Source organism: Delphinapterus leucas, chromosome 1, assembly GCF_059928025.1.
Source record: "Delphinapterus leucas isolate spDelLeu-1000000601 "Yukka" chromosome 1, BTC_Dleu_Yukka2, whole genome shotgun sequence".
Lineage (NCBI taxonomy): Eukaryota > Metazoa > Chordata > Mammalia > Artiodactyla > Monodontidae > Delphinapterus > Delphinapterus leucas.
This window is the reverse complement of record NC_143129.1, coordinates 147730289-147751146: the sequence shown is the minus strand read 5'-3', so window position 1 is coordinate 147751146 and position 20858 is coordinate 147730289. Positions and strand designations below refer to the sequence as shown.

General features: G+C 37.0%; 1 protein-coding gene across 1 annotated transcript in view; it reads right to left on the bottom strand.

Annotated features, from left to right (window-relative positions):
- EPS15 (epidermal growth factor receptor pathway substrate 15) overlaps positions 1 to 20858 on the bottom strand; it is a 159388-nt gene that overhangs the window by 89756 nt on the left and 48774 nt on the right. Inside the window, exons 9-11 of the mRNA XM_022575663.2 lie at positions 4281 to 4370; positions 3178 to 3323; positions 1414 to 1570 (exon numbers count right to left, since the gene is read on the bottom strand). Coding sequence (XP_022431371.1) covers positions 1414 to 1570; positions 3178 to 3323; positions 4281 to 4370 — 393 coding nt within the window. The remainder of the gene's footprint in view (positions 1 to 1413; positions 1571 to 3177; positions 3324 to 4280; positions 4371 to 20858) is intronic.

Sequence of the window (20858 nt, the reverse complement as noted above, 5' to 3'; positions counted from 1 at the left end):
AGTGAATGGACTTCAGTAAATCTACTTAATTGAAAATTCTGTATAGCAGATGCAACTCGAAGTGCCTACTAATGTTACAGAGGCTTCAATGAACAAACAATTTGCTTCAGAAAGTTCTGCTGTATGTGTATTTTGTGTTGGTGGGAGACTCAGTGGGTATAAAATGAAGGCAGCAAGGAAAAAAAACAGTCTACATATGTGAAAGAAGATGAAACAACACAGTGTTCCATAACTGAGCAGGGGGCATAAATACAAATTTGTAACCTTTATCTTTCTGGGTGGCATCACTTTTAGCCTTCTCTACAACTTAGGGAACCCATGTTCTACATCAAAAGAAATCTCAGAAATTCACAAAATGCTCCCCCTAAAACACTCACAAAGCAGATAAAATCAAGTAGTTACTTAATGTGAAAATAAGAATAAAAACTCTTATATGTAACTTCTATATTTAGTGGCTATAAATTTCCATTTAGTTGACTTAGGAAAAAAATCCAATTTTGACTGTTACTAGATTTGCTAAAATGGGATTTTTTTAACCTATGTGACAAAATTAATGCAAGACATTCTACTGACATTTTAAAGAGAACTCTCCTGATACCAAATATGTGACAACTCCTATATAGGTAACTCTGAAGAATCACCATATCCATGGTTACTCTGTAGGTCACAAACTATGGAGGGCAAACAGCCACTAGAGCATGCAAGTCCTTTTAAAGCTCTATTATAAGGCCAAGATATTATAAACCACAATATTAGGAAGGGTTTCTAGATGAGAAGAGAAAAATCAAGGTACAGCATTACTGAAACAGGTAGTTTTGAAAATTCCCACTGCTGGCCAGAACCAAAAGTAGCTAAAACCTGTTTCTAGCTGTTCAGATATGAAATTCGGTTGTATGCTCAGGAATAGAGGGTCATCTATATGGCGAAAACCACACAGACTTTTCCTCAACAAGTTTTTCTTTTCTTTTTTTTTTTTATGTAAAATTGACAACAAGCAATCATAATCTCCTAGATTTTGTTTTCAAATCTGTATTGTTTTCTCCAAGAGTGAATTATCAAATGAAATGCAGTAATTTAATTCTTATAGGTTTCATTTAAAATTTACACTCTATTCATAAAAATTAATTTACATATCCACGGGGGAAAAACAAGACCACATTTTCCAGTTTTAAGACTGGAAAGTATGGTTGTCATATGTGTAATGAATGGTGGGATAAATGAGCTGTAGCCCAAGGATATCGTACAAGGTATTCCAACATATTTATAGGCACAAATTAAACCGTAAACAGTATACTGCTCTGTTTCTAGCCAGATACATTTTCTCCACTATTCCATACAAATCGATTCTGTCACCTGGCATAGCATTTGTTCTTTTCTGTTAATGCATTAAGGTTTTCTTTAAAGTTGTCTTACCTTTTGTAAAGTGGCCCTATCTGATGGTGGAATCATCTCAGGAATAAGAATGTGAGGAGGATCAATGCCCTTTATTAACTTTTGATTGATTAAGTGAAAAGCCAAGGCAAACTGATCTTTTGAAAGCTTCCCACAGTCCTTTGTGTCACATAATGCCCTGTACAAATAAACAAAAAGAACAGTATGTAAATGTCACAATTACCATTCTAAAAATCCAGGGGAAAATTAATACGACTATGTAGCTTTGAAATAATCACCAGTTGAATTAAAAAATAAAGTCATACCAACTTATGGCTAGCCAAAAACTCACTAAAATGTTAGAAGAGAGTTATTGGCTAAAATGGTAAGAAAAAGAGACTGTTCACCTTGGTGCTGAGCAGGGTCCTCTAATTTGGGTTTCCTCTGTGCTTTCTTACCAATTTCCAGAACCGCTACAGAGTAAAAGCTGTGGTGGGCCAAAGAATTCCAACATTCTCTACTCCCAACATTTTCAACATTAAAACATGTTAAAAATGAAACCTAAGTTTCAACAAATTTGGTTCGTTAGTGGCATTAGAATGATTCTTAAACAAGCAAAATACTCCATGTCGGCTTGTTTCCTACAACTTTTGAAGTAGGAGGATGTCAGGATCACCGTCAAAGAAAAATAACAGCTGCAAATGGAGATCACGTGTGGAGAGAAGGCAGCAATCCGGAAACCTTCACAAAAATCACTTGAAGAGAAACAGCAAATGTTTTATTCTATTTGCTTCCCCCCGGCCTTTTGTTTTTAAGGTCAGCTTTCTAAAGTCCTGATCTGTTTGATTCATTGAAAACCAATGTGGCCTGATTAAAAGACTATGGGCTATGGTGTCAAAGAAACCTTAAATTCCAGCTTTTCTACTTATTTCTTCTTGTGACATTGGCCATATTTTTTAACCTCTCCAAGCCTTAGTTTCTTCATCTATAAAGTGGAGATTACACCTATCTTGCAAGGTTACTGTGAGAATTAAAGACAAAGTACATAAAAAGTCTGGGCATAATGGCAAACCCATGACAGCTGCCACTTATTCAGCATAGTGCCTAGCCTACGCACTTGAAAGTGGCAGCTATCACTAGCTACATATATTTAATCTTTCCCAGTCTTGGGTTCTTGTTCCTTTTAAGGCAGATCTGCTGTCCTTTGTTCTTTTCTAAGTTCCTCTTTGCAACTATATGGTTCCACTTCTGATGTTTGCTGCCCCTTGAAAACCTCATGATAACCAACCTCGGTATAGTCAGGTGGATTGGCAGCAGAACACTATAAAAAGCATTTTCATTATATTATCTCATTTAATGTGAAATTCATTAGAGACACTAAAGTTTGTCATTTTTTAAGGACCAAGCGTATAGTTCCCACGTAAAGGTATAAAAGTATACATATACCCTATAGAAAGAATTATACAAGTATACCTTGAAGATTCTGGATTTGTTTTATATTGTTTAAATTTCAGAATTTTGGATTCTCTCTTAAAAACTGAAGTTTAATTAGCTGATATAAACCAATGCTGGATTTTAACATTCTAATAACCATTAACTGACACTGTCAATCTAATAAAACTATAGGTAACCCATTCTCAAGCTTTTGTCCACTATCCAGAAGAAATCATCAGACTTAAATTTTTCTCTACAAAGAATTCTAAATAAAAACTGTCCTACTTACAAATGACTAAAAATAAGAATCTACAAAACTAGAGTTGATACAAAACCATATTTGTTTTTTAAATCACTTAAATAAAGTCTTACCAAATATGGGCTAGTAAGGCAGAAGGTAAACCTGTCTTCAGGAAGATTTCACGGACTTCCAATCCAGACACAAATCCATCCATATCTTTATCAGTTTTCAAGAAGATTTCATCATATTTAGCTTTTTCTGCAGGGGATACAACCCACTACAGGAAAAAAATATATATATAGTATTTCCACCAAAATGAAACAAACTTTGAAGTGTCCCTCTTTCAGCCCATGACAGTAACTTTCACAAATTCTGTGCAATTCTACCCCACTAACTATAGCAACAGTGTGTCACTTCCATCACACCCCAATTGAAATGCTGTGATGAAGAGAAAATTACAGAATAAAAATATAGGTTACCTATAGGGACTGTACTTAAAGATGTCCATTTTACTTTTTTTTAAGTAATGAGTAAATTCAAGCACAGTTAACTCTTGACTTATGAATGACCACATTAAGATGCGTAACTAGGAGAGTCTACATAAACAAAAGATTCAGATAATTCTAAATCTCCATTTTTTTATAGTTTCACTCCCCGTTCTTAACTGTAGCCAAACTGGCTGATCTGCATATTCTGTCATTATTTTCCTTTACTCAACCTAACAAGAAGCAGGTTGTGGGAAAAAAAAGGCCTTGAACAACCCCAAATTGGAAAATTTGATCCCAAAGAATCAAGAGTTAACTAGAGATTAAACAAACAAAACATCTATTAACTTTGCCAGGGCAAGCATGCCAGATTAACATGGATGGAGCATCTTCTTTCTCCAACTTTAATTCCAGGTAGATCAAGGCAAAGCCAATGAAACATCCATATGACCTAAGTAAGGCCAAATGCAGGAGAGGACTGTCTTCTCTAGGACATCACATTATATAGGTTCAACCAGAGGGAGCTCTGAATTTTTGATCCCTTTGATTGCTCCTTCTATCTTCACCAAGCAATCAACTGTTAAATGCCATGCATTTTGTTTTTTAAAAATAGTCCTTTAACACTGATAAATCTATACCTGTCTTAACGGTGCTTTGGTAGGTAAAATGCCTACAGGTGGTAAGGAGTGGTAAGGTTCCTTGGCTGATGTTGAAGAGGGGATCAACCGCACAGAGCCTGATATACTGACCGTTTTCCTCTTAGAAGGTGGCACCAAGGCTGGAGGCAAGGACACTGGCACAGGTTCTTTCTCCAATGCGCAGTATACCAAAAACATGGCCTTCAAAACAGACGAACCAGGGTCATATATATTAAAATCATTTAACAACAACCACCCACGAACTAATTATTGCTCAACAAAAAAGCATCTTCAAGCTGCCTCAAATCCTTTTATTAAGAAATTAGGCTGGGAAGGAAAGAAAGAGGAAAAGAGGGAGAGATGAAAGGAAGGACGGAGAAAAGGAAATAAATCAAAACTAAGCAACTTTTAGGAAGATATCCTAAGCAGTAAAAACTTAGACACACACCCTTCAAGTAAAGGTCTTGTAATGTCAAAAGAAAACAACCTGGGGAAAAAAATATTTGCAAAGAAAGAATTAACTTCCCTAATATATAAAGAATACTTAGATATTAACAGAAGAAAACCACAAAATCCAGCAGGAAAATAGGCTAAGAGTATTAACAGATACTTTACAGAAAAGTATATATCACAAATGGCCCATCCTTTAACTTATAAAAATATGCTCACTTTCACTCCCAAGAAAACGGCAAGTTAAAACTATATGAAAATACCATTTTCCTTCTAATGGCAAAAGTCCAAAGTTTCATTACACAATTTGTTAGCTAGACTGGGCAAACAGGCACTCTCGTACATTGCTAGTGAGAGCTCAAACTGGTACCAAGACTACTGAATGGTACTTTGGCAACATCTACCAAATTACTTATTTCCCTTTTGGCTCAGAAATCTGACATCTGGGAGTCTATCCTCAGATATCCTCTAACTGCCTGCATAGGAAATGCTGTATGAAATAGGTTTTTAATTATAGAATTGTTTGTATTAGCACCCAAGTGCTCATCAGCAAAGACTGGTTTAAAAAACTATGGTATACCCATACAATGAAATACTATCAAACAAACAAACCCCCCACCTGCCCAAGAAAAAGCAAATCCATGGGAAATATTCTGTATCTTAACTGCAGTGGTACCTTCACAGATATACACAATTGTCAAAACTCATCAAATTATATACTTAAATTGAATGCAGTTCATTGTATGTAAAGTAGTCCTTAATAAAGCTGACCAGAAAAAGAATCATGGAGCCCTCTGTGTGAAAAGATATCCAAGATACTATGTTAACATGAAAAAAGTATAGCGGTGAACAGTGTGTATGTATAATAATAGTGTGTAACCTTTACGGTAAGGGGATAATAATTATTCATATCTGTTTCTGTTTCCATTAAGAAATTCTATGAGGATAAACAAGAAAGGAAGGATAAATAAGAATATATAGAGTAGGTGTAAATGGAGCAGTTGAGGGCAAGGATGGGACTGACATTTTTTTCCACTGAATATCTTCTTATGTTGTACTGATTTCTGAACCACGAGAATGTATTACCTATTAAAATTATTTTTAATTATTAAATACAAAAAACCCCACAAACTTTCTATTTCCAAAAGTTTGAAACTCCAGAAAGAAAACTACTTTCAACCAAATTCACAATATATGTAATATTATTTCATACTTTCAAACAAATTCACAATATATGTAATATTATTAGCTTGGCAATGAGCTAAAAGAAGTGACTAACATGCACATTAAAGGTCAGCATTCCTCTTGCTACAGATAGGAGTCATTTCCTGGAAAAGTGGACACTTGAAGCAAAAAAGCTATGTCAGCCATCTGCTGCCAACAGACAACACAGTTTTTCAAAGTTAAAAAAATATATTACTAAGTTCATGTTGCCTTGAAAATAATTTTCCTGACAAAACTGAAGTCAAAAATTTTTCCACCAAATAAAATAGAAAAAGTGAACAGTATACGGTTGAATTATGATTTTGTTTGTTTTCTTATTATATTGTACTTTATCCTAATCAAAGCATGTCACTGAAACAAATACAGCAACTAAATCAAATGATGTACAAGCTTGAAACCTGGCCAGCAGCTAGTTTTTAAACTGAAATGTACTAGCAAATGCATTTGCACAGTTAGAGACAGACAACTAAGAAGCATTTCGTATATCTTTTTGATGATTTCAAGGTAAATGCATCAAAAATAAACCTAAGCTTACTCATGGACAGAGACAGCAGGGAAAGAGGGGACTAGTTTCACAGTTGCAGTCAATTACCAGTAGCTGTTCTTTTTCTTTGATTTTTTTTCATCCTCTATGCTTTTAGGGAGTATTTCTCAAATTTCTGGCCATTAGAATCACCTGGAGGGCTTGTTAAAACACAGGTTTTTTGACACAACCCCAGAGATTCTTATTCAGTTGGTTTGAGGTACGGCCTGAGAATTTGCATTTCTAATACGTTAACTGGTGATGCTGACGTTGTTTACAGGAGACCATACTTTGAGAACCAGTATTTTAGGAGTTTCCTAAGGAGTTTTGTTTGCTCGTTGGTCTACTCAGTCAGTTGAACTCCCAGTTTTAATTTCTAATAATAGCAAACTAGGATGAAATATCAGATGTTTGTTGTGTTTTCCAAGTAATACAGGTTTCCTTCATCAATTTAGTTCAACAAAACATTTACTGAAAAATTTCTAGCCAGCAGACACTGTGCTAGGCATTACAAATACAGAAGTGAAGAGATCTCTCATTTTTTTTTTTTTAAGAAGATGTTGGGGGTAGGAGTTTAGTAATTAATTTATTTTTGCTGTGTTGGGTCTTTGTTTCTGTGCGAGGGCTTTCTCTAGTTGTGGCAAGCAGGGGCCACTCTTCATCGCGGTGCGCGGGCCTCTCACTATCGCGGCCTCTCTTGTTGCGGAGCACAGGCTCCAGACGCGCAGGCTCAGTAGTTGTGGCTCACGGGCCTAGTTGCTCCGCGGCACGTGGGATCCTCCCAGACCAGGGCTCGAACCCGTGTTCCCTGCATTAGCAGGCAGATTCTTAACCACTGCGCCACCAGAGAAGCCCCGAGATCTCATTTTTACAACCCAACGGAAGAAGCAGCAAACATGTAAAAAGTTAATTTCAGTGCTATGTGAACATGTTGAGAAAGAGAGATGTGTAATAAATCTCCAAGTGCCAAAAACTCTTCATATAATGAGGATCCAACAAATGCTACTGACAAAAATTTAGACCACTTTCAGTCTAAGAACTTACCTGACAGAAAAATTTAAGACTTAGTAAGGATGTAAAAACCAATAGATAGATAGGAAGACAGAATACAAGGTAAAAGGAGCATGAGTCTACCTCTCCAAAGAGTAGAGAAGGATAAGAGGGAAATTATAGTGAAGAAACCTGGCGAACACCACCTTAACCAAGTGATGAAGGTTAACATCACCAGTGAAGGCATGTGGACATCATGTAATCCCCCACCCCTGATAAATGCAACGAGAAAGATATTCTACATCTGTGGTACTCTTTCCAAAAACCCATACCCCCAGTCTAATCATGAGAAAAACATCAGACATACCCAGCTAGTACTCCTAGACAATGTCAAAGTTATTAAAAAAAAAGCAACACTGAGAAACTATCATAGACTAGAGAGACTAAGTAGACATAGCAATTAAATGTAGTCTGGTAGCCTAGAAGGGATCCTGGGACATAAAGGAAACACTGGTGAAATGCATTTAAAGCCTAGAGTTCAATTAACAGTAATGTACCAATGTTGGTTTTAGTTTTGATATATGTACCATGGCAATGTAATATGTTAGTAGTAGGGGAAGTGGGGTGAGGGGTACTGAGGAAATCTCTGTACTCTATCTGCAACCTTTCTGTAAACTTAAAACCATTCCAAAATTTAAAGTTTATTTTTTAAAAAACAAATAAACAAAAAAACAAAAACAAAAACGGCATGATTGGGACCTCCCTGGTGGCGCAGTGGTTAAGAATCCACCTGCCAATGCAGGGGACATGGGTTCGATCCCTGGTCCGGAAAGATCCCACATGCCACGGAGCAACTAAGCCTGTGTGCCACAACTACTGAGGCTGTGCTCTAGAACCTGCTAGCCACAACTACAAAGCCCACGCACTGCAACTACTGAACCCCATGCACCTCTAGGGCTCGCGTGCTACAACCACTGAAGCCTGCGCGCCTAGAGCCCGCGCTCCGTAACAAGAGAAGCCACTGCAATGAGAAGCCCGTGCACCGCAACGAAGAGTAGCCCCTGCTCGCGGCAACTAGAGAAAAGCCCACATGCAGCAACAAAGACCCAAGGCAGCAAAAAAAAAAAAAAAAAAAAGCCCAGCATGATCTAGAAGGCCCAGGCTCAGCCCTGGCTCTGCCACTAACTGATCTGCTTAGAGGAGCTAATTTACAAAATCTTGTCCAACTCTAAAAATCTATGAAAAAGCATAAGCATAAGCTCATTTACCAAATAGTAAATTACTAGATTTAGGGGTCTTCCCTTTAAGTTTGAAAGCCATGGTTTCCAGCTCAATAAAACAAAGAACTATTTCATAGAATAGGACTGCATACTGGTGGAACTCATCCCAACAAAGGAAACAATAAACTTTAACATGATTATTAGTCACTTCCCTTGGTTCAATACCAATACCATAATTTTATATACATTTTGAGTTTTCAAACAAATACCAGAGAGGAAAATTTGGCCCATTTGCAAAATGTCCCCTTAATGCCCTGTCAGAGACTCTCTCCTAACCTAAGTCAGAAGTAAAACTCAGGAAGATGTATTTCCAATATCCTTATTCTCTAATCATAGAATTCATCAATGAGCAAATAGAATACCAATAACAGTCACAGACATTTTAAAAAATCAACATTCAAGGATATAGAAATTATTTTTTAAATCCACTTTATTTTTGTGTATATACATACACACATGGCCCTCTCAAAAGTCATTTTATGAACTACAGAAATGATTCCTGGAAGTAAGTCTTCAAAAGTCACTTTAGTTGTGGCCAGAACACCCAAGGCATGCTAAGGCCTGACCTTTACAAATTCAGTTAAAAAAAACCGAAAAAACCTCCAAGATATTCTAGATTATGGATTTTTAATTAAACCACTAGGTTTCAGAGAATATAAAAAAGCATTTACATTTGAAAAGAAATAAGGACCGTTCATTAAAGGTTCACAAGGCAAGAGAAGTTATACAAGTTAGAATATCTCACTAACTTCAACTTTATTTATTCCAATTAAAAAAGTAAACCGACCAAAAATCCCATCTACGCTATAAAAGGAAAGAAAGAATTTGGTTTGGTTAAGAATTTTTAAAGATAAGTCTTAAACATAAAGACTCAGGTTCAACCAAGTTCTGGTTCATTAGTGAAATAAGAAGTTACTCTTTTTAAAAATCCATATTGTAATTCAAGAAACCAAATTAGAATTTCTCATTAACTTCATTTTTATTTATTCCCATTCAAAAAATAAACATACACTTTGGCTTTGGGACAAATGCCTGCATGTGGCCACATGTGCAGGAGAAAAGAGCTCCTGTATACGCCCCAACATCTGAGGAGGGCCATGCTGACTTTTATCCATGATGTTTTTTTCTTAAATAGCAGCACAGAGCCTTCCTTTGTCTGAATGCTCCCACATGGTTTATGCTCTGCTTTCTCAGGGTTTACCAAAGATGACTGTATACAAGCTGCATTAAGAAGACCTGGTAACAGGGCTCTTGGGACCTCTGTGCTGTTCCTGCTGGAGCACCCAGTGAGGAAAACAAGACAAGATGGTGGAGTAGAAGACCTTGAGCTCACTCCTCCCATGAGAACACCAAAATCACAACTAACTGCTGAACAATCATCAATAAAAAAGACTGGAAACTACCAAAAAAAGATATGCTACATCCAAAGACAAAGAGGAAATCACAACAAGACGGTAGGAGGGGCACACTTGCGATATAATCAAATCCCATACCCCCTAGGTGGGTGACCCACAAACTGGAGATAATTATATCACAGAAGTTCTCCCACAGGAGTGAGAGTTCTGAGCCCCACAAGAGGCTCCCCAGCCTGGGGGTCTGGCATCGGGAGGAGGAGCCCCCAGAGCACTTGTCTTTGAAGGTCAGCGGGTCTTGATCGCAGGAATTCCACAGGACTGGGGGAAACAGAAACTTCACTCTTGAAGGATGCACACAAGGTCTTACTACCAGGAACCAAGGCAAATGCAGTAATTCACAGGAGCCTAGGCCAGACCTGCCTGTTGGTCTTGGATGGTCTCATGCAGAGGTGGGTGGTGGCTATGACTCTCTCTTGGGACATCAAAGCTGGTGGTAAACATACCCAGGAGTGAAGGCTGACATCTTACTTGGGACATTAACACCAGGACCTGGCCCCACCCAACAGCCTATAGGTTCCAGTGCTGGGGTGCCTCAGGCCAAACAACCAATAGGGCAGGAACACAGTCTCACCCATCAACAGACAGGCTACCTAAAGACTTCCTGAGACCATAGCCACCTCCAGACACACCCCTTGACATGGCCCTGCCTACCAGAGGGCCAATCCAGACACGCCCCTTGACATGGCCCTGCCCACCAGGGGGCCAAGATCCAACTCCACCCACCAGCAGGCAGGGATATGCCCCTCCCACATGGAAGCTTTACCAGCCTCACCCACCAGTGGGCAGATACCAGAAGCAAGAAAAATACAGTCCCAGTGCCTGTGGAACTCAGCCTGCAAACAAAGGTCAGAACCTACCCCGGGACCAGCTGGTCCCTGGTCATTGGGTGATGAGAGGGGGGATGTACTGCTGGGACACATACGACCTCCCCTACAGAGGGCCATTTCTCCAAGGTCAAGAAACATAACTAACCTTCCACATACATAAAAATACAAATAGAACCTTAGACAAAATGAGATGGCAGAGGAGTATGTTCCAGACAAAAGAACAAGATAAAACCCCAGAAAAACAACTAAGTGATGTGGAGATAGGCAATCTACCCAAGAAAGAGTTCAGAGCAATGATCGTAAAGATGATCCAAGAACTCAGGAAAAGAATGCATGCACAAAGTGAGAAGTTAAAAGAAGTTTTCAACAAAGAATTAGAAAAAATAAAGAACAACCAGAGTTGAAGAATACAATAATTGAAATAAAAAATAAACTAGAAGGAATCAACAGAAGAATAAATGAGGCAAAAGAATGGATAAGAGAGATGGAAGACAGGGTGCTGGAAATCACTGCCACAGAACAGAATAAAAAAAAAAGTCTGAAAAGAAACAAGACCAGTTTAAGAGACCTCTGGGACAACATCAAATGCACCAACATTAACATTATAGGGGTCCCAGAAGGAGAAGAGAGAGAAAGGGCCTGAGAAGATACCTGAAGAGATAATAGCTGAAAACTTTCCAAACATGGGAAAGGAAGCAGTCACCCAAGTCCAGGAAGTGCAGAGAGTACCATACAGCATCAACCCAAGGAGGAACATGCCAAGACACATAGTAATCAGATTAACAAAAATTAAAGAGAAAGAAAAAATATTAAAAGCAACAAGTGAAAAGCAACAAATAACATACAAGGGAATCCCCATAAGGTTATCAGCTGACTTTTCAGCAGAAAATTCTGCAGCCCAGAAGGGAGTAGCATGATACCTTTAAAGTGATGAAAAAGAAAAACCTACAACTGAGAATACTCTACCCAGCAAGGCTCTTTTTCAGATTTGATGGAGAAATCAAAAGCTTTACAGACAAGCGAAAGCTAAAAGAATTCAGCACCACCAAACCAGCTTTATGAAAAATGCTAAAGGAACTTCTCTAGGTGGAAAAGAAAAGGCCAAAATGAGAAACAAGAAAATTACGAAATGGGAAAGCTCACTGGTTAAAGCAAACCTACAGTAAAGGTAGGAAATCATCCACACACAAATATGATATCTAAAACAAAAATTGCGAGAAGAGGAGAATACAAAAGCAGGATATCTGAAATGCACTTGAAATAAAAAGATCAGCAACTTAAAACAATCATGGAAATATATATAGACTGCTATACCGAATCCTCATGGTAACCACAAACCAAAAATCTATAATAGATATATACACATGTAAGAAAAAAGGAATCCAAGCACAGCACTAAGGAAGGTCATCAAATCACAAGAGAGACGAGAACAAAAGAGGAAAGGCAGAAAAAAGACCTACAAAGACAAACCCAAAACAATTAACAAAATGGCAGTAAGAACATACATATCAATAATTACCTTAAATGAAAATGGATTAAAAGCTCCAACCAAAAGACAAAGACTGGCTGAATGGATACAAAAACAAGACCCAAATATATGCTATCTACAAGAGACCCACTTCAGATCTACAGACACATAAAGACTGAAAGTGAGAGGATAAAAAAAGGTATTCCCTGTAAATGGGAATCAGAGGAAAGCTGGAGTAGCAATACTCAAATCAGACAAAATAGACTTCAAAATAAAGAATGTTACAAGAGACAAGGAAGGACACCACATAATGATCAAGGGATCAATCCAAGAAGATATAACAATTATAAATATATATGCACCCAACACAGAAGCACCTCAATACATAAGGCAACTGCTAACAGCTATAAAAGAGGAAATCGACAGTAACACAATAATAGTGGGGGACTTTAACACCTCACTTACACCAATAGACGTATCATCCAAAATGAAAATAAATAAGGAAACAGAAGCTTTAAATGACACAACAGACCAGATAGATTTAATTGATATTTATAGGACATTCCATCCAAAAACAGCAGATTACGATTTCTTCTCAAGTGCGCATGGAACATTCTCCAGGATAGATCGCATGCTGGGCTACAAAGCAAGCCTCGGTAAATTTAAGAAAACTGAAATTGTATCAAGCATCTTTCCAATCACAACCCTATGAGATTAGAAATCAACTACAAGAAAAAAACTGCAAAAAACACAAACACATGGAGGCTAAACAGTATGCTACTAAACAACCAACGGATCACTGAAGAAGACAAAGAGGAAATAAAAAAATATCTAGAGACAAATGAAAATGAAAACATGACGAGCTAAAACCTAACAGATGCAGCAAAGGCAGTTCTATGAGAGAAGTCTACAGCAATACAAGCTTACCTCAGGAAACAAGAAAAATCTCAAATAAACACCTAACCTTACAGCTAAAGCAACTAGAGAAATCAGAACAAACAAAACCCAAAGTTAGTATAAGGAAAGAAATCATAAAGATCAGAGCAGAAATAGAGACCAAAAGAAAAAAAAAAAAGATCAACAGAACTAAAACCTAGTTCTTTGAAAACATAAACAAAATTGATAAAACTTTAGCCAGACTCATCAAGAAAAAAAGGAACAGGGCACAAATCAATAAAATTAAAAATGAAACAAGACAAATTACAACAGGCAACACAGAAATACAAAGGACCATAAAAGACTACTACAAGCAAATATATGCCAATAAAATGGACAACCTAGAAGAAATGGACAAATTCTTAGAAAGGTACAATCTCCGAAGACTGAACCAGGAAGAAGTAGAAAATATGAACAGACCAAATACAAGCACTGAAATTGAATCTGTGATTGAAAAACTCCCAACAAAGTCCAAGACCAGATAGCTTCATAGGTGAATTCTATCAAAAATTCAAAGAAGAGTTAAGACCTACCCTTCTGAAACTATTCGAAAAAATTGCAGAGGAAGGAACACTTCCAATCTCATTCTATGAGACCACCATCACCCTGATGCCTAAACCAGACGAAGATACCACAAAAAAAGAAAATTACAGGACTTGCCTTGTGGTCCAGTGGGTAAGACTCCGTGCTCCCAATGCAGGGGGCCCAGGTTTGATCCCTGGTCGGGGAACTAGATCCCGCATGCATGCTGCAACTAAGAGTCCACATGCCACAACTAAGAAGCCTGCATGCTGCAATGAAAATCCCACATTCTGCAACTAAGACCTGGAGCAGCCAAAATAATAAATAAATAAATAATAAAAGAAAATTACAGAACAATATCACTGATGAACACAAAAATCCTCAACAAAATACTATTAAACCAAATCCAACAATACATTAAAAGGATCATATACCATGATGAAGTGGGATTTATCCCAGGGATGCAAGGATTTTTCAGTATACACAAATCAATCAGTGTGATACACCACATTAACAAACGGAAGACTAAAAACCATATGATCAGCTTAATAGATGCCAAAATAGCTTTTGACAAAATTCAACATCCATTTATGATAAAAACTCTCCAGAAAGTGGGCAGAGCAGGGACCTACCTCAACATAATAAAGGCCATATATGACAAATTCACAGGCAACATCACACTCAATGGTGAAAAGTTGAAAGCATTTCCTCTAAGATCAGGAAAAAGACAAGGATGTCCACTCTCACCACTGTTATTCAACACAGTTTTGGAAGTCCTAGCCACAGCAATAAGAAAAGAAAAAGAAATAAAAGGAATTCATACTGGAAAAGAAGTAGTAAAACTGTCACTGTTTGCAGATGACATGATATCATACATATCATACATTTATCATAGAAAAATCCTAAAGACACTACCAGAAAACTACTACAGCTCATCAATGAATTCAGTAAAGGCGCAGGATACAAAATCAATACACAGGAATCCATTGCATTTCTGTACACTAACAAAGAAAGGTTAGAAAGAGAAATTAAGTAAACAATTCCATTTACTATTGCATCAGAAAGAAAAAAATAACAGGAATAAACCTACTTAAGGAGGCAAAAAACCTGTAATCCAAAAACTGTAAGTATCTGATGAAAGAAATCAAAGATGACACAAATAAAGGGAAAGATATACCATGTTCTTGGATTGGAAGAATCAATATTGTTAAAATGACTATACTACCCAAGGCAATCTACAGATTCAATGCAATCCCTATCAAATCACCAAAGGCATTTTTTACAGAACTAGAACAAAAAATTTTTTTAATTTATATGGAAATACAAAAGACCCCGAATAGCCAAAGCAATCTTGAGAAAGAAAAACGGAGCTGGAGGAACCAGGCTCCGAGTTTAGACTATACAACAAAGCTACAGCAATCAAAACGGTATGGTACTGGCACAAAATCAGAAATATAGATCAATGGAACAGGGTAGAAAGCCCAGAAATAAACCCATACACATACGGTCAGCTTATCTACAACAAAGGAGGCAAGAATACGCAATGGAGAAAAGACAGTCTCTTCAATAAGTGTTGCTGGGAAAACTGGACATCTACAAATAAAAGAATGAAATTAAAACATTCTCAGGACTTCCCTGGTGGTCCAGTGGTAAAGAATCCACCTTCCAAGGCAGGGGACACAGGTTCGATTCTTGGTTGGGGACTAAGATCCCACATGCCGCAGGGCAACTAAGCTCACGCACCACAACTACTGAGCTCATGTGCCTCAACAAGAGAGCCTGCATGCCGCCAACTACGGAGCACACGCACTCTGGAGCCCACACGCCACTAGAGAGAGAAAACCCACACACCACAACTAGAAAAAAGCCCACATGCTGCAACTAGAGAGAAGCCCACACACCACAACTAGAGAGAAGCCCACGTGCTGCAATGAAGACCCGACACAGACATAAATAAATTAATTAAATAAATTTTTAAAAAAATCAGAACATTCTCTAACACCATACCATAACAAAGATAAACTCAAAATGGATTAAAGAACTAAATGTAAGACCTGAAGCCATAAAACTCCTAGGGGAAAACATAGGCAGAACACTCTGACACAAATTGCAGCAGTATCTTGTTGGATCCATCTTCTGGAGTAATGGAAATAAAAACAAAAATAAACAAATGGGACCTAATGAAACTTAAAAGCTTTTGCATAGCAAAGGAAACCAGAAACAAAAAAGACAACCTATGGAATAGGAGAAAATATTTGCAAACAATGTGACCAACAAGGGATTAATCTCTAAAATATACAAACAGTTCCTATAGCTCAATATCAAAGAAAAAACAACCCAGTCAGAAAAGTAGAAGACATAAATAGACATTTCTCCAAAGAAGACATACAAATGGCCAAAAGGCACATTTAAAGATGCTCAACATCGCTAATTATTAGAGAAATGCAAATGAAAACTACAATGAGGTATCACTTTACACTGGGCGTATTGGCCAACAACAAAAAGTCTACAAATAAAAAATGCTGGAGAGGGTGTGGAGAAAAAAGAACCCTCCTACACTGTTTGTGGAAATGTAAACTGGTACAGCCATTACAGAGAACAGTATGGAGGTTCCTTAAAAACTAAAAATAGAGCTACCATATGATCATACAATCCCACTACTGAGCACATATCTGGAGAAAAACATAATTTGAAAAGATGAGTGCACCCCAATGTTCACTGCAGCACTATTTAAAATAGCCAAGACATGGAAGCAACCTAAGTGTCTATTGACAGATGAATGGATAAGGAAGATGTGGTGTACATATACAATGGAATATTATTCAGCCATAAAAAAAGAATGGAATAATTCCATTTTCAGTGACACAGATGGACCTAGAGATTATCATACTAAGTGAAGTAAGTTAGACAAAGACAAATACCATATGATATCACTTATATCTGGAATCTAAAAAAATGATACAAATGAACATATTTACAAAACAGAGAAGACTCACAGACATAGAAAATAAACTTATGGTTACCAAAGGTGGGGGTATAAATTAGGAGTTTTAATTAGGATTAAAATATACGTAGTACTATATATAAAATAAATAACCAACAAGGACCCACTGTATAGCATAGGGAACTATGTTCAATATCTTGTAATAACCTATAATGGAAGAGAATGTTGAAAAAGAATATATATATTTATATATATATGTATAACTGAATCACATTGCTGTACACCTGAAACTAACACAACATTGTAAATCAACTAGATTTCAATAAAAAATTTTTTTATTATTTATTTATTTATTTGGCTGCGCCGGGTCTTAGCTGTGGCCGATGGGATCTTCGTTGCCAGTGTGGGATCTCCGTTGCGGCATGCGGGATCTTTAGTTGTGGCATGTGGGATCTTTAGTTGCAGCATGCGAACTCTTAGTTGTGGCATGTGGGATCTAGTTCCCTGACCAGGGATCGAACCCAGGCCCCCTGCATTGGGAGCATGGAGTCTTAGCCACTGGACCACCAGGGAAATCCCTCAATAAAAATTTTTTTAAAAATAAAATATAATAAACACAGAGCAGATGCTGGGTCTTTAAAACAAACATAAAGCACCGTTTTATCTAAAAGAAAATGGGGGGACTTCCCTGGTGGTCCAGTGCTTAAGACTCCATGTTCATAATGCAGGGGACCCAATTCCTGGTCAGGAAACTAGATCCCACATGCCACAATGAAGAGTTCACATGCCACAACGAAGAGTTCACATGCCACAACTAAAGATCCCACATGTCACAACTAAAAAGATCCCACATGCCACAACTAAGAGCCCACGTGCCACAACTAAAGATCCCACATGTCGCAACAAAGACCACGCATGCAGCAATGAAGATCCCATGTGCCGCAACTAAGACCCAGTGCAGCCAAATAAATAAATAAATATTAAAAGAAAATGGGTTAAGAGGACTTCCCTGGTGGTCCAATAGTTAAGAATCCACCTGCTGATGCAGGGGACGCAGGTTCAATCCCACTAAGATCCCACATGCCATGGGACAACTAAGCTCACATGCCACAACAACTAAGCCCATGCACTCTAGAGCTCATGTGCCACAACTAGAGAGCCCACATGCCACAACTACTGAGCCTGCGCGCTCTGGCACCTGCGTGCCGCAACTAGAGAGCCCGTGTGCCACAACTAGAGAGCCCATGAGTGCAACTGCTGAGTCCACGTGCCACAACTAGAGAGAAGTCCACGTACTGGAACAAAGAGCCCAAACACCACGATGAGAGACTCCGCATGCCACAATGAAGATCCCGCATGCTGAAACTAAGACCCCACAAGCCAAATAAATAAATAAATATTTTTTAAACAGGTAAGAATTTTAGAGTTAAATCTTAAGCATAAATACTTTCATGTTCAATAGTTTTGATTAATTAGTAAAATAATACATAACAAGTAAGGAAAAAATACTACGTTATACTTCAACAAACCAAAAATTGGCAAGTATAAATTGTCATAATCCAAAAGAACTGATCATATGAATAAGTACATTATCTTTACTTATTTAGGAACATAATTTAAAATGTTTATAGAGTTTAGTTATTCTACTGTTGCAAAAGCATTTAAAAAATTACTTCAATTTGCAAAGGAACCCTTAAAATTCAGTTTTTAAAAATACTGATGCTAAATAAAGATCAGTGACTTGCAGACTCAGGTACATTGGCTCTGTTGTAGTAATTAATATTTTTTAAAATAGTATGGACTATATTGCCTCAGTCACGAAAGTAAAAAGATGGAAAAAGATTTATCAGGCAAATTCTACCAGAAGAATGCTAGTGAGACTATTAATACTGACAAAAGGAAATTAAATTAAAATTGAAAAAGGAAATCCTAGAACCAAAAGAATTAAATTAACTGAGTAAAATCTAGAATTTTAGTTACAAAAAATGTTCTAAAATCTTCTGAGGTTGGGAGGCGAAGGAGAAAGAAGTGAAAATAATCTAAAGGTCTTATTTTACTTGAATGAGGGCTAACAATCTTTTTTTCAAATACTGGAGCAATAAGTATGGTAAGTACAAGGAAGGGTGTATTAACCATTAATGGAACAGACATTATAACAGAAATTTCCAAATTGATTAGAGGGGGGAAATGAATGAATCACAACTTGATAACTAGCAACAATAAGGAAGAGGAAAAAAGAGAAAATAATAATGTAAAGTAAATAGGATCTGGTAGGGGGAATAAAATCAATACACAGCTCATTATCTTAAAAGACAAAAACTGTCAAATTAGGTAAAAAATTAAAATCGGCAGTGACATTTTTAAGAGATACATTTTAAGCATTAGAAATATCAAGTAATCCAAATAAAAAGAGAGCAGAAGCAGTATTAATATAACACAAGCTGGAATTCAAAATTAAAGGCACTAAGCAGGATAAAGTTGGAAAAAATGTCTGAGGAATGCACACAGAAGGAAATCAAACGTGGCAAAATGGTTAAAATTAGTAAATCTAGGAGAAGGTATATGGATGTTCATTAATTTTTTAAGTAGTAATTTCCTACAAATGTGTGTTTATTCTTAAATTATTCTTTTAATGAAAATTTACTTTCATTACAAAAGAAAAAAAAGTTGCCTAGGAGAAGGCTTCAGGGCATAAGGTAAACTGTGTTTACTCACTTACCTCAGGAAATACTACTGTTTTACCAAATGAAGATAATGCTATTGTCTACCTGGCTTAACTATGCTTATACAAATGCTCCTTTGAAATTTTTAATTTCTGTCTTTATAAGGAAAACAATTTCTGTTTCTGTATATATTTTTTCAAATGTGATGTGTTCTGCCTATTTTGTTTTGCTCCTAGGATATAAACAGAATAAAATTTATGAAAGGGCAAAAAGAAGAAAACTAAGGACAAAGAGAAACTGAAGTGTAGTCAATAAAATCAGTATAATGGATTTACAGAAGTCTAATATCTTCTGAACAGAAATGTTGACATATCCAGGAAACACATGTACAAACAGGTTGCAACCTTGGCAACAAAGAAAACCTTAACAAAATTTTAAAGACCACATTCACCAGCCAAAATCTAATCAAGCTGAAAGTATATACAAAGGTAACAAAAACCAAACAAACTTAACTACTTTGAAATTAAAAAGCATATTCCTAAACAGATGACCAAGGAAAATTTAAAAATTATCTAAAAAGGAGTGAAAAGGAGAACACTTTGTCCCAATATCTATGGAATCCAGCTAAATCTGTATTTAGAGGAAAATACGTCCTTTAAATGTTTTCCATATTAAAGATGATAAAAAACAAAGGGGCTTAGTACTTTTCTTCAGAAATTTTTTAAAAAGTAAATCAAAACAAACTGGAAAGAAGGAATTAAGATAAAAGTGGAAAAGAATGAAACAGAAAGTCAAAACATAATAGAAAAGATAAATAAATCCAAAAGATGGCTCTTTTAAAAGATCAATAGGCCAGAAAAAATCCAATTAAACAAAGAATGAGAAGAAACAAAAATACATAAGATTTGGAAACAGAAAGGAACCCAACCATAAACCCAGAAGACATTAAAGAATAGTGCAAATCTGTGGCAAATCTGAAAGTCAAAGAAATGGACAAGTTCTTAGCAAAATAGAGAAAATTTGAAAAGATTAATTTCCAAATAAGAGATTCAAGGGGGGATTAGAGATTTACAGTTCATGAGTTCACAGCAGAGTTTTTTTGTTTGTTTTTTTTTTTGATTTTTTTTTTTTTGCTGTATGCAGGCCTCTCACTGTTATGGTCTCTCCCGTTGCACAGCACACGCTCTGGACGTGCAGGCTCAGCAGCCATGGCTCACGGGCCCAGCCGCTCTGCGGCATGTGGGATCTTCCCGGACCGGGGCACGAACCCATGTCCCCTGCATCCGCAGGCGGACTCTCAACCACTGCGCCACCAGGAAAGCCCCCACAGCAGAGTTTTATCTAACCTTTAAGGAAGCCATGAAAACAACTCTATGCGGAATTAACTAACCAGTTACTAAGGATAACATGTCTTCAGACAAGATGTCAAAACTTTCTCTGCCTTCAT